The 15,517-nt window shown below is 36.4% G+C and overlaps 1 protein-coding gene across 1 annotated transcript in view; it reads right to left on the bottom strand.

Annotated features, from left to right (window-relative positions):
* LOC135479693 (phospholipid-transporting ATPase IF-like) overlaps positions 1–15,517 on the bottom strand; it is a 69,609-nt gene that overhangs the window by 34,790 nt on the left and 19,302 nt on the right. Inside the window, exons 2-4 of the mRNA XM_064759597.1 lie at positions 3,790–3,918; positions 2,788–2,877; positions 1,993–2,073 (exon numbers count right to left, since the gene is read on the bottom strand). Coding sequence (XP_064615667.1) covers positions 1,993–2,073; positions 2,788–2,877; positions 3,790–3,918 — 300 coding nt within the window. The remainder of the gene's footprint in view (positions 1–1,992; positions 2,074–2,787; positions 2,878–3,789; positions 3,919–15,517) is intronic.

Here is a 15,517-nt window from a genome sequence, read left to right on the forward strand (position 1 = left end):
ATCCCGATAAACACATGCACAACTCCTTCCCTGTTGCTAAGCAACATACCAAACATGCCAAGTTATTTAATATTTGATAAGGGTATAAATTGTCAGGCCTTGCACGAGGACCAGGAATTTGGCTGTACAGCACAAGTATCAATCTTCCCCAGCCATACTTTCTGTCTTCAAATAAACCCACTGATACTTCGTTAAGCACTCCTAATCAATATGGTTCAGTCGAGATAAGCATAATCAGCTTCTGATCAGATCACGTTACAATGTGAATTATTTACATCTCTATCCTGAGCAACTTAATTACAAGCACGAGCAAGATGCTGTTGTTGTTGTTGTTGAAGAGCTCTCAATTGATTTTCATTTGAGCAACGGTATCCACATGAACATCATAAAACATATCAACAGCAAAAATTAGCTTCCCTCTACAGAATGTTCAACTGTACTTCATGACTAGCTTTAACTGAACAGTAATAGGCCATGTTCAATTATTTCGTTAACTTTTCAGGCTTTACATACGTATTTGTCTGCCTAACTGGGACTATAATGCTCTACCCGAGGCTCTGGCCACATAGTTGCCTCTACTCTTACTCCCGGCTACTGTCACTCTTACTCCCATTACTGTCATTTCAGCGAAAAATTCTTGTATGGATGAAAACAAATCGAACAAAGGCTCCAAAGGAGACAAATCCCCTGCCGTACGTGGGAAGGCCTGCAGCAACCTGCGGATGGTTGTGGGTTTCGCCCGGGCTCTGCCTGGTTTCCACCCACCATAATGCTGGCCGCCATCACATAAGTGAAATGTTCTTGAGTACGGCGTAAAACACCAATCAAATAAATAAATAAAAAATACTAAAATCCATCTAAATGTTCCTTTCATTGATCTTCAGCCACTTGACGGGTTGAAAATTGGTAAAGATACCTTTTTCCCACCAAAGGGCAGGCAAATGGACATACATGCGTAGACAAACCGAAAACATTAAATTCCCATGGCCCTCTCACCACTATGAAATACATTAACACAAACTACACATAACCCTACCCAGTTGTCTAATCTACTTAAGCTAGCCCTACCCCTGCCCTTTCAAGTTAACATACAGGCCTACAGAAGGTGCATGTACAAAGATTTATATATACAGTGTAGGGCTGATCATGTCATGGTCCACTTCAAACAGACTTATACTATACATGAACATGGAGTCAGAAGTAATTGATAGTTATACCAACATCTCACTGTATTAATTATATCCTGAAGAGCCTCAGTCGGCTGCTTATCTAATGGATTACCCAGGAAGTTTGAATTACCCGTCATTGTTCTGCCGGTGACAGACAGTAATTAGCACCGCGCAGGGTGCACCCATGCATAATAAGTAATAATTCGGCCGCTACAAAGCTGAGGTGGTAAGCATGTGTTGTGTTCTGCATGTAAGACTCCCACCAATGTACTTTTCACTCCATACTAATTTTATGACCTGCACTATTGTTCAAGTTTATTCAAATATTTATCAAAGATAATCTATTAATCTACAGTCTAAAGGCAGCATTCTATGCCATGCCAAACAGTGTTTTTCAAGGACCTAATATTTTCTGTTTTCCAGCAATTTCAAGGACCTAATATTTTCTGTTTTCCAGCACTTTCAAGGACCTATGTTACAGTACAACCTTTATGTGGAGGTACATGTAGCACGTTTACATCTATTACTCCATTACAGTATGATATTTAACACGGAAAAGAATTTAATCAAAAAAACCTTTTTTTCACTCACTTTCAAGGTCATGAAAACCATTCAACACAATTCAAGTACTTTAATTAAAGGATTTTAAGGACCAGTGCTAACCCTCTAATACACCCTGAAGTGGGTATTGGCCAAGCTGTGCTAGCTCATCTACAGGTGAAACGGTTGGAATGATTTTTAACAGAGGGCAAACAATTACACCTGTGAAAGTAACGTCAGTAAAGATATTGTAAATCAGTCACAAACTGTGACAAAAACTCACCTGTTTCACAGCAGTAACGGAGACAACAATCAGCAGGGGAATGATACTTGTCACTGGGCTAACCGGGCTCTCGATGATAAGCTGGAAACACAAAACAAACATGGGGTACATGTTGACCAATCAAAATTTATGCCATACCAACTCGAATTGCTATGTTGCTGTACAGACAGGAATAAATCATTTTTCCACTGTCAGAAGAGGGTATAAAATGAACTTCGCAATTCATTTAACTATCCCAGCAATCTTTCCTGATGAAGACATATTTACATGATTGGAAAGCTTTGAAAATCAGGAAAATCTGTAAAACCTAAAAAATAAAAATCAGAATGGATTTTCAGTTTTATTTTTGTTCATTTTTTTTAAAACATGAAATAGAATTGGTGTTTCCTTATATGAGAAAACAAATAATATTCCACATAAACAGCGAGAAATAAACTGTACATAAGCATGGTGACTTACACACTGAGAAATCTTGAAGCCACATTCATTTGTTCCTCTGGAATTAAGACTTGTCGAATTTAAACACATGTAGGATAGCTGTGTTTCATAAGCTGCCTTCACACAACGTGATTTATCAAAATCAACAAATCTTGTGAAATAACACTGTTCATATTTTCATTCCACAGGTCAAATTCAACGAGTCGATTGGATAAATCACACTGCCTGAACATCTGACTTTCAGAGCTCAAAACCATGGCCAAATCACCAAACTGTATTTCAAAATGAAATTTTTCAGCCACTGTCTTTTTTTCTTTTGTTGGAAGAAGATTATTAAATAGAATTAAATTCACTGACCTGAATAAAAACCATGCACAGAAAATAGAAATTTGCAATCCTCTGGAACTGTTCGAACAAATTTTTGGGCAGGAAATTCCATAGTGTATACTAAAAAAGAAAACAAACATATAAGGACAAGCAGAAGCCATTAAGAGTGACTGTTATATATAATCCTTGCAGTAAAATGCTGTGTGTTCTTATAGCCCAAAGCAATTTGTGTGTTCTTATAGCCAAACCAATTTGTGTGTTCTTATAGCCCAAAGCAATTTGTGTGTTCTTATAGCCCAAAGAAATTTGTGTGTTCTTACAGGCCAAAGCAATTTGTGTGTTCTTATAGCCAAAGCAATTTGTGTGTTCTTATAGCCCAAAGCAATTTGTGTGTACTTATAGCCCAAAGAAATTTGTGTGTTCTTATAGCCCAAAGCAATTTGTGTGTACTTATAGCCCAAAGAAATTTGCGTGTTCTTACAGGCCAAAGCAATTTGTGTGTTCTTATAGCCCAAAGAAATTTGTGTGTTCTTACAGGCCAAAGCAATTTGTGTGTTCTTATAGCCCAAAGCAATTTGTGTGTTCTTATAGCTAAAGCAATTTGGGCTAAAACAAAACATTTTAATAGATACTTCTTATAGCCAAAGCAATTTGGGCTATAACAAAAAATTGTAACAGATACCTCTACATATTTGGGCTATAACAAAACATTTTAATAGATACCTCTACATAACATATGCAAACTGAGCAAAATCAACAAAGGACTGACCATACTTTCACGAAAATTCAATTCTCAGTCACTTATCTTATGAATCAACTTGCCTTATGTTTTACAGCAGGTAACTTTAAAACAAGAAAATTACAAGAAAATGTGATCAGAAACTTTTTGTAAATGGAAGAAAACTATTTTTTACACCAGTATAAAAATTATTTCATTGCCGAAGATGAATATTAATTGGTTACCCTCTTATTTTGAAAATGTGTCAAATACTAAGGTTAAGTGTAAATGGAGCGATATAACTGGTCGCTCACCTTGGATGAGATAACTCGGTTGTCTGGGAATCTCTCTGGGACGTACACATCTGTGTAGGACGGAGGATGGTTCCCAACGTAGACTGTGCGGACCTCAGGCCGTATGGCTGTCTTACAACAACCGCAGCCCTGTAGGAAACATCACAATTACAAGGATTTATTAAATATTGTATGTGCAGTACTTCTGTACTTATGTGAACATAGGTTGGTGATCTTGATTTGTTTACTTATTTAACGGCAGCCAGCATTATGATGGCAGAAAACCTACAACCTTCTGCAGATGTCTTCCCACATCTGACCGAAGGACACTTTAATCTTTAAAGTCTGTAACATGCAAAACTCAAACATAAATGGTTTTCTTCCAGACGAATCGACACAAGACAACTTAATACATAAATGTGCAATGATGTATGACATAATTTACATCTAGTCTATACCTACATTGTAGCTACAGAGAAAAATTTAGTGTTCAAAAGAACTCCAAAACATTTGTCTACACAAAATATGAGCGACATGTATGTAGTAAATTCAGTGAAATCATATTAAAAGACATGACAACTGACTGAAGTATTTTACTGAATTCAAGGTTACACACTTGGCATATCACATACATTCTGGTATGCCAGAAACCTGCGGATGGTCGTGGGTTTCCCCCCAGGGCTCTGCCCGGTTCCCTCCCACCTTCATGCTGGCCGCCGTTGTATGAGTAAAATAATCTTGAGTGCGGCGTAAAACACCAATCAGATAAATAAATCATTCTGATGTGACATTCCACGAGTATGCATATACATATTATGTAGAATGTACAATCTAGTACACAGTGAAGCCTTCGATTCAACTCTTTTTTCTTTCTTTTTATGTATGTATATGACCTAAAAATTTAGTGACAAAAATTGCAAATCTACAGGCAGATAAATGTCATAAATTATTACTTTTGGAGCTGAAATATGCATTTTTTCCTAGCCGGATATCATCCTACCTTGCAAGCAAACCTCGAAACATCTTTATCAGATCAACAGAACTCTCTGAATCATGTGAGACGCGAAGCTTAGTCATGGGAGAAATTATTTTACGCCATTTCATACCGTAATAATAATAAATAAATAAAATGAACCACCACCTTGAACATTCTCTATATGGTCCTGGATGGGTTTGTGTCATACGGGTCAGGATCGACTTATTCAGCCCTGAGATATCAGATACTTATTTGTTATTTGAACAGGTATATGATCAGATCATTCAGACCTCTGTCCAGCCAGACCACATCTACATTTACTTACATGGCCCATCTACACATAAGTACATGCTGTATGCACACATGCAGCTACATTGTATGCCACCAACCTGCTATTTTTATTCACCGGTATGACTGCACAGCAGGAGACCTATAATGCCCTGCATGGCAGAAATTCTGGTTTTGTATGAAGAACATTGGCTGACGACTAGACCCTCCCAGACCCCATGACCCCATGTCGCTAAGCCTGCTAATGGTGAAAGCTAGATTCCCTCCCACCCTCTCCCACCCCCCAACAACACACACACATCTGCAAAGTTTACACCTGCTTGTCTGCTTTGTAATCAAGGTCATATACAGGTGTATGTACATACCAAAGCTAGTAGACACATGAAACAGTCATGTAAACCTGAAACATCCCAATAAAATGGTTTTGAAAAAGGACAGCCAGCAAAAATCATGCTTTCAAAGCAATAATATCACAGATGACCTCAAACAATTTGATATGTTCAAGTATGTACAGGGTAAGCTATATCTTTTTTCTCATTATCAGAAGTGTAATGCGTATTTACTATTACGGTCTATAACGGTAAATTACCCAATCAAATTGGTCCAATGATCCAGACTGACTGTAAGGTTATAGTAAGTCTGTTAAGTCGAAATCCTGGAGCGATCTGGAACCTGCCGATTTTCAGCACTAGAATCTTGCACGAACTGTGATTCCCAATAACACTATCAGAGTAACACTCCACATGACATCCACCATTATCTGAAGAGGGAAAAAAGATGTCCTTTCTTGGGAATACGGACACCTTTTTTAGGTATGTGTACATTGACCAATTACCTACGGATTAACTGTATTAAACGCAGAAAGAAAGAAAGAAAAGAAACATGAAGCATATCAGATAAAAGCCCATTAAAAACTAGTTTAATCTATTTTTAAAGAATTTTTTCAACCCAGGTATGAAGTTAAACCCCTAGCACTCACTCACACACTCAACCAAGAAAATAAAATTTTGATTTTAGGATTCTAGCGATACCTTTAAGCCATATTAGGACCAGTGACATCGCATAAGGTTTATGCCACTTAGCCACTTACACACCACTTGATTTTACTGTTTCAAATGCATATACACGTAGATCTATGCATGCAGCACTCGCCGACTGGACCTTGAGACGAACTATTTCAATGAAAAAAATCTGCTTATGACACCACTGATACCTTCTGGATCACCACAGATCAATCAAAAATCATTTTACTCAGAAAATTTCTTAAATAAAAGCAAAAACAAATCGAACTATTTTCATGGACGGATTAGAGTCGCTTACTACAATGGTTGTTCTCTCAACCACACTCCCCTTCTGCAGCGAAATTATAAATATAAATAATATAAATCAAAAGTATAAATTTAGTACATGTTGAAACAGTAGTACAAACTAAAATAATGATACCCCCGGGCTGTGCCTGGTTCCCCCCCCCCCACCCCCCGCATAATGCTGGCCACCATCGTATAAGTGAAATATTCTTGAGTACAGTGTGAAACACCAATCAAATCCATAAATAAATAAAAAGTTTTATATATTGATGCTTGTAACTTGTGCATGCACTATACCCCCTGTTACTGCAGAGCTACAATAATAATAATATCATAAATTTATTCATAGATGTACTTCTCCATATTAAAATCGAAGCATGGGACTTCCATCATCTTCATCAGTTGATATATCCTTTGTCAGCACTGCCCTAATTCCAATAGTAGTATTGGTATCAATAATTAGAATGAGGTACAAATCCCTAAGACAAAACCGGATCAACTTCTAGCTAGTTATTAGCATTGTTCATTCCATTAATTCCTAGAGTAATGCTGATATTATCAAAATAATCCGATCATGAGTGTATAAATCCATCCACAGGATTCAGTCAATTTTATGTAAGTTGTGATACTAGTTTTTTTAACCACACTTGTCCCTATTGCTAAACTTTTCTGCATATTACGCAGCAAGTTTACATCACCAGTGTAGTTGATCACCAGTAAACTAAACACATGGTACATGTTTATATGTAAATATTAATTGAAGGCATAGTATGGATCTTAATTCAAATACAGAGGGAAAATGCAAGGACTACCGATTTCCATGCAGGACTTGGGATAAAAAAATTTAATTTAATGCATGAAAGTGTATACGAAATAATACCTTCAATAAAAATTAGAAAAAAAATCTCAAAAAGCCTGTGGCATTACAGTATCATTCGCCGATTCCAAAATGTCAGTTTTTTGAAGTCACAAACAGTCTTCTCCTGTTAATTGAATTTTTTAATTATTAATTTGTATAAACTGATGATTTCAAATAACTAAGCTATCTGTTTCCCATTTAAAATACGAAACGTGCCCTGAATGTTAAATTTTTGTAAATGGGGAAACGTAGTTTCCATGTTTTGTTAATGTAAGATAAATTCGTCATCATTTGAACATTTGCTGTTAAAAAAAAAAAAAGAAAAAACAAAACACCATTAATGAACTACATGTACAATTTATAATAAAAATTTAAATTTTTGTAAAAATATAAATGCACATAAAATATTAAATATGCTTTGTGGATGGGCTTTTGGTGGACAATTGTCTTCACATATTACTCCATGTATGTGTCTTTGATATTTTGGTTTATCATACTTGTTCTAATTCCATGAAAAATATGAAATCAGCAAAAACACGCTGAAACCTCACAAGACTTTGTAGTGAACGATGCCAATCCTATATGTATTAACGAACTTAAGCCTCTTAATCAAACAATATTAATTGAAGAAACTTTTAATTTAACGAACATGTCAAGGCAATCAATGCTACTTAAATTAAAGTCTGACTTCGCTTCAAGAGTGAAGTGTTACATGGCGTAAATTGCACACGTCATTCGTAAATTCAATAAAAAAAAACGGCCAGTTTGAATGAACCAAGCTCTTGGTGTAGATGTAAAACTGGGCCCACCAAGGCTTACCCACCAGTACCCAAAAATATATGCATGAGCACGACGCAAGTAGATCCTGACAATTCCTAGATCCCGATGTCATGGCATAATTTTTCGAACAGCTTTGAAGTGTTACATGGCGTAAATTGCACACGTCATTCATAAATTCAATAAAAAAACGGCCAGTCTGAATGAACCAAGCTCTTGGTGTAGATGTAAAACTGGGTCCACCAAGGCTTACCCACCAGTACCCAAAAATATATGCATGAGCATGACGCACGTAGATCCTGACAATTCCTAGATCCCGATGTCATGGCATAATTTTTCGAACAGCTTTGAGGATAAATCCCTTTATTTTCATTAACAACTGTAATTAAGACTGTAATTAAGACCTGGTCATCCTGAAGACTTGCATGCCTAGCAGTTATGATAAAACAATGTCGAGAACAACATTAAATTGAATCGAAAAAAAAAAAAACAAACATATTCAACATTCATAATATACTGTATTTACACCAAAAATCTGCATTGCAGTTTATAACTTAACCAGTAGTGTCCATTTCTTTTACTCAAAAGTAAGTCTACAGAACAGTTCTAATGTCTGGATTTTCAGGACTGTCAAAGATTACACATGTCCATTATTCACAGCTACATTTCATTATTTAACAATACTTGTTTATTTGATTAGCGTTTTAAGGCCTGGGCAATGCTATTTGCATAACCCTCTGATCCACCACTGAAAGCTCCTTGTATAGTATAGTAAACACACAAAATGTCAAAATGTCATCTGAGGTTTTTTTGTTTTTGTTTTCACGTGAAACAAAGGTTGAAACTAAAATAGGATAAGCATGACCATGAATTGTGTCTCTCATACACATCAACACCAACATCATTTATATTTTACTTGAGACGAATAATGTTTTAACTCGGGAAAGTCAGACAAAATACACACCCTATGTATGGGTGCTGTACACACCTTTAGTCACATAGACATATAAAATGTACACACAGTCTACTCGATTTTACCCAAAAAAATGCATACATGTACCGTAACACATCACAGAAGCTTAATTAACAAACTGACCTCGTTTTAAGATCACCTGAATTATAAGACACATTACAGATATACAAATATACATACCATTTATAATGTTAAGTCTGCTGTTCCAAACCTCTGAAATAACTCACACGCGCTTAACATATGTTCGTAGTCCAGCATGTTAATAAACAAAGACAACAACACTGACAGTGTACGTGTGTCGATGTTGCAATCCTTATAGCTCTGTGATAAAAATCCTGATTGACACTTGAATCATACGGGCAGCTTGTCCTATAAAGGTACCGGTGTGATAAAGGTACTGGTTAACAGCCTGACTAGAGAAGAGTAAAACAGGTCATCAGCATGAATCAAGTCAGCCAAGCATCCGTCCACTCTTTACCTGGGCTGGCTGACTGACAAACACCAGGGCTTAATCTCACACACCGTACCTCGTACCTCGGGACCTAGATAGAGGATTTACAATCACCCGCCCTCAACCCGGATGGTTAGTGTACTGTGACCACCTGAGCAGACTAAAAATAGCCATAAAACTAGGATATACATGTACACTACAACGACGACGTCATACGCCAGGGTTTTCCATACACAGCCCTGAATGCTCACGTGGTAACACAAGGGTGGGGCGACGAAAAAACATCAAACCAGATATTTATAAAGAGGTCCTGCTTTTATTAGACACTTACAGTACTATAGCCAGCTCTTAGCATTTCAAACCCAATGGCCTTACAGTCTGAATTTTACTGTACTTGCCTTTTCAGTATATGTTAAAAGAGCAGTTGAATTTCCCATTTTAATACTTACTGCTGATATGTATTCTTTCCCCATTGAGTAAAAAAAGACAAATTACACAACAATTTCATCCTTTTAACTGAGGACAATATTGCATGGATTGGAATAAAATTATCTTGTCTGCAGACATTTTTTTTCTGTACTATGCCTAATATGTATCTTTCTGTCAAAAAGAGAACTACACATATTTATCTGAAAATATTTAGTTCATACATTTAAAATATTCACATGCATGTATATATAGTCAATTTTTTTTTTCAACATAATTATATTTAGTAAAAGTTTAACACACTTTTTTTTTTTTTTTGATGAAGACACGTAATCAAAAATATCTATGCAGAGATACACCATGCAACGCATCTGCGGCTAGTTCCACTCTGGCCAAAGATAGCAGCACTTCTTTTTGTATAACTGTGCATGTAAATCAGAAATATATATGGCAGGCCTATAAAAGGAATGATTCCACACATGAAATGAGGAAACTGAATAATTACACATATATGCCTCTTTCACAGAATTTCAGCCATATAATCTGACGTTCAAAGTAACCCAGCTTTGAGTACATCATCATCTCAATACGTAAGCACATATAAGCAAATCTTAAATTACGCAACGTCATACTCAGAAAACCAATAAAAGTTCTAATCCCAAAATTTAACGGTGACATTGTGACTGTGGATGAAGACATTTTAAAAATGCAACTCAAAATGATGCTTTCTAAGAGCTTTACAGTCAGTTGGTAACCCATCATATTTTTGTTTAATTTACTTGTTAGTTTTAACACAACTTGTTTAGTTTCAGTGATTAACAGTTTGAGTGGTTAACACTTTGTGAGCCCAAACGTTTTTCAGAACCAAAGTTACCATAAATAATGCCCTGTTAATTCCTACATGTATTATGGATAAACGGCCATACAGTGAGAAATACTGTGAACATAACCATCACTTTCAGCGTGCCTCTTGAGTTTGCAATTGCAAAACAACTGAAGATATACTGACATCCTATCAGCTGTCGCTTTTCATGCAAGTATAATTGACAGTATAGGGCCTACAGTGTACACCCACTGTGCCTATACATGTTTTATTTCTTAGATTCAACTATTATCTTTAAACCAATTAAGTGCAATACCTGTACATGTACCCTGATAATCAGTAACTGTTGATAGATACGTGTGGACCATTTGTAAATAATCACATATTTTTGTACATCATTTCTTGAAATCACTTTCTTTCACAAAGTTTTACACAAGTAGTTTTTCAAGATGTTCAAAAGCCAAGGCACAGGGTATTTCACAGTCAGGCCACTTCAACAGTATGACACCATATCCACAGGCGGCATCAGAATCATGTGATGACAAACTCGTGAACTTCAGACACATCAGAAATTCGTGAAGATCAGGATTTCGACACACTCATCCTGTGATATGCACGTACATGTAGAACAAGCTTATGTTTTATGAAGGTGAAAGAACACAGCTCTTTATAGATGTCAAAGAGTGCGTAAATACTGAGCCATACACTGCCCCGCAGAGTTAAACACTCTGTTGTATATTAACATTAATGTTGGGCAGAATGAGGAAATAACGGGACAATTTCTGGCACAGAGTAGCTACCTGCACATGTACATGTATATAGTGTAACTTTTAGTGCTATCTGGAGAGATAATCTCAAATAAGACACCACCCCCTAAATAAGACCCCCCCCCCCCCCATTCTCCAATAAAGTGACCTCCACACACTGACATATGTGACCTTGATGCAGGCATACTTGATAGATAAAGTTTCAGGACCCAAGTAGAGGTAAGACTACCACTGATATTTACCCTGTAATGCCACATGTCATCATGACATGCTGGAGAAGGCCAAATATCAATTTTACCCATAAATAAAGTTAATGGCAGTTTTGTTTCAATGAACTGAGCAATTATAGTGCCCAGTTTTCCTATAAAATACAATGCAATCTCTGAAATAAATGGCATTTGCATTTATTAAATGTAACTAAGAGGGGCTTTTTTCGTATAAAAATCCACAATTCATTAGAAGGGTGGAGAGAGTTTATACATCATGGGTTAGAAATGAGCTTCATGTTTAAAACATGGCCATGCCTTGACAACAAGTTCCTTCTGCTCTGGTACCGGTATTAACTTGATACAAACAGAGAAAAGTCAAAGTTTCTTTCTTTAATATTGGCAATTCCCCTAATTTTTTCCTAATAGAATTTCTGTACAATTTCAAAACTGGAGTCAAAGAGTCAGAATGAAAGTCAGAATGTGTACAGTGTGTATATGTGTGAATAGGCCTATGTACAAATGCAATAAATCTTCTAATACAATTTTTATTTTATTGTTTAAAGGATATTCAAGACCCTAAACTCAAGATGTCAAAACTTTCTTGTATACGTGCATACAAACATGTAATCAATTTCTTCCGATAAAATTTTTATTGCTTAAAAGGTTAGATTTTGCAGTCAGGATGACCTTTCACCCCAGATCTAGAATCATGTGACCTACAAATGTAGTGATATGTGACCCATAGGAACTGCATGATGAAGCACACATGGCTGCCATCATACATAACATATAAATAGAAACACAACAACAGTGCATCACTTTAGAGTTGGCCTACTCCCAAAGGTCACAAAACCTAAAGCTTCCCTTAGCAAGTGGTCCCTGGTAGAGCCCTAGGTATAAAGGAAGTTACACAAAACAGGAATTGTCTGAATTTCGCCACAGCTGATGCCAACATGTTACTGCATATATGTATACACCCTCGGTCCCACATGGCTCACTCGGTGGTTTGATTTTACAGCTTCTATACCTGTCTGTGACAACCCGTGATCGTGGCATGACGCCCCTCAAGAAGGCAAACAAACTCAAACAAGTACCCTGTTACGCAGAATGTGTAAAATCTAAATGTAATAAAACTCAATATTGCGCACATATTTATTGTATGTGTACACACACTGCTAAAACTGTTTCACTCCATGGTGGCCTACATAGAGGCTCAACTAACCCCAGTAGGTAAAATAATACCATCCTGGAAAAAGCATAAATTCTCAGCTTTATGCATGTGTTTATATACATACTTGTACAAGGTACTGCATCCCAAAATACAGAATCAGCAAAAATTAAAAAAAGAAAATCTCAATTAGTACTGATCCTGGAAAATGGGGGGGGGGGGGGGGGGGGGAATGCAGACTTACTATGTTTTATTTGATTTCACTGCATAATGGTGCTAAATTCCAACAGCTCAGAAAATCACATTAACACTAACTAGCTCCTGATTAGACCTATACACCTAGGAGGTGCATATGCAATTACAACTTCCTGAACTTCCGTTCATTTAGTGGATAAATAAGTCTGAAAATGGAAGAATGCCAGAAAATATACTAGAAACTCAATGTACTGTAATTCTTCAACCTCTTCGCACGTTCGCAAGGTGTTCTTTCAAGCATATTCTGAAAGCATTATTCTGTGTACGCTGATAGAATGATGTCTGTTGTGAAGCATTGAACTTGGTCTATCCAACCAATATAATTTTGTCACCAGAAACAAATCATAAATGGTCATAAATTGAACCAGAAGTTGCTCTTTGATATGCGAAAAGGTTGAGGAAATAGGGTACATGGAAACTAAATGTCTTTACATCTTGGCTACACTTGTTATGATAGGAAAGTAGAAGCGTTAAAAAGTATAAAGGGTATATATGCACTAGCTTAAAAGAAAAGTATTTTGCAGACTATATTCATTCTTCATACCCATCCATTGCATTAGTAGACATTAGTGATTTCTTTTATCTACAAGCGGGGGCCTCCGTGGCTCAGTTGGTTAGCGCGTTAGCACAGCGTAATGACCCAGGAGTCTCTCACCAATGCGGTCGCTGTGAGTTCAAGTTCAGCTCATGATGGCTTCCTCTCCGGCTGTACGTGGGAATGTCTGCCAGCAATCTGCAGATGGTCGTGGGTTTCCCACAGGCTCTGCCCAGTTTCCACCCACCATAATGCTGGCCGTCATCGTATAAGTGAAATATTCTTGAGTACAGCGTAAAACACAAATCAAATAAATAAATAAATATCTACAAGCAATTACAGCTTGTTACTTCCACTGAACCATTAGAAAAATCCTTTTTATGCACAAAGTGATATCGGTGAATAAATTACCTCAAAACACAAAATCCTACAAATTTTGAAATCCTTTGATGTTTCAGACACGTTGCAGCTGCACATCTTGAAAATAACCGACATGTGTGCCACAAAATGTAGAGATGGAATGCGTGGCCTATATACAGCATTCATTCTTCAGTTATTCATTAACTGTAAGTCTCCTTGGAGGTTTGAGGGTTGCAGGTTTTGTATACAAACCCAGCACGTCCATGGCAGTGCCAGCAGAAGTCAAGACTCTGTGATGTCATAAAATTTTGCCTAATTTGCATGTACACAATATTTTGCAACCTACACTGCATTTCCTTAGGTCTTCACCAATGTGAACGGAACATATGAAGTCAATCAGATGAGAGGTTTATGGAGAAAATCGATGGTCAGGCACATACATACATATCTACATAGATTCCTTCCAGTAAAATTAGATTTTACAAATTTAATATCCATAGAAAGAGATTAATTTTATGAGCATAATGACAAATCAATATATTCTATTGTGCATGAATAATGCACAGAAAATTATGGCTCTTCAATAACTATCATTGATCACTGATTAGAACCTTTGAGGTTTTCAGGTAAATTAGCTACATACAGGTAGATGGAAGTCTTCACTACAGAGGTGGGCTATTAATTGATTTCTCCCTCCTGGTCAATAGAAAACCCCTAGAAGAAATAATTGTTCCTTTATTGTCGTTGGTCGAGTAGTCAGTCTAGTCAGCTGGTCAACAATTACCTGCAGACTACAGTTTTAGTTGCAAAGTGACCTTTGTAAATGTACAGTGTAACGAATCAGCTGTGAAAATTATAATTACCACTATAGTGTGAACCTACGTGTATATATCTCCATTAATACATGTGACATATTTTTTTCTTATTTGTAAATTAAAGCACTATATTATTAGAAATAAAAAAACATTTATGTCCTGAAAAATACTTTTGTATTATGGATCAATTTATAGAAACCCTTAAAAAAGGCATGTTATCTTTTACTATTTCATCAGAAAATGAAGCTTTTTTTACTAGATTAAGCGTTTTATGCAATATTTCAATCTGATAAAGGTCCTATACACATGTGCATGTACATAAATGTTTCAACAGCAAATCATGATTTAATGTTCGGTGAATCATGTATCACCCTCATTTGATGCTTTAATACTGAAATGCAAAGCTTATCAGTGGACATGGAAATAGTTTGTGTGCCTGATGAAAATTGTATGAAACCCAGATGCTAACAAATCCTGGTTTGAGCTGAAAAATAAAACCACAAAGATGAACAAAACACATCCAAACAAGTGCATGTATCTTAATGTCCAACACGACTGTAGGATTCCATAACTGATGTAATATTGATTACCTGTAAGTGATGTAAATATTGATTACCTGTAACTGATGTAATACTGATTACCTGTAACTGATGTAATACTTTATTACCTGTAACTGATGTAATATTGATTACCTGTAACTGATGTAATATTGATTACCTGTAACTGATGTAATATTGATTACTTGTGTGTGAAAGACTTG

This window comes from Liolophura sinensis, chromosome 12 (assembly GCF_032854445.1).
Source record: "Liolophura sinensis isolate JHLJ2023 chromosome 12, CUHK_Ljap_v2, whole genome shotgun sequence".
Classification (NCBI taxonomy): domain Eukaryota; kingdom Metazoa; phylum Mollusca; class Polyplacophora; order Chitonida; family Chitonidae; genus Liolophura; species Liolophura sinensis.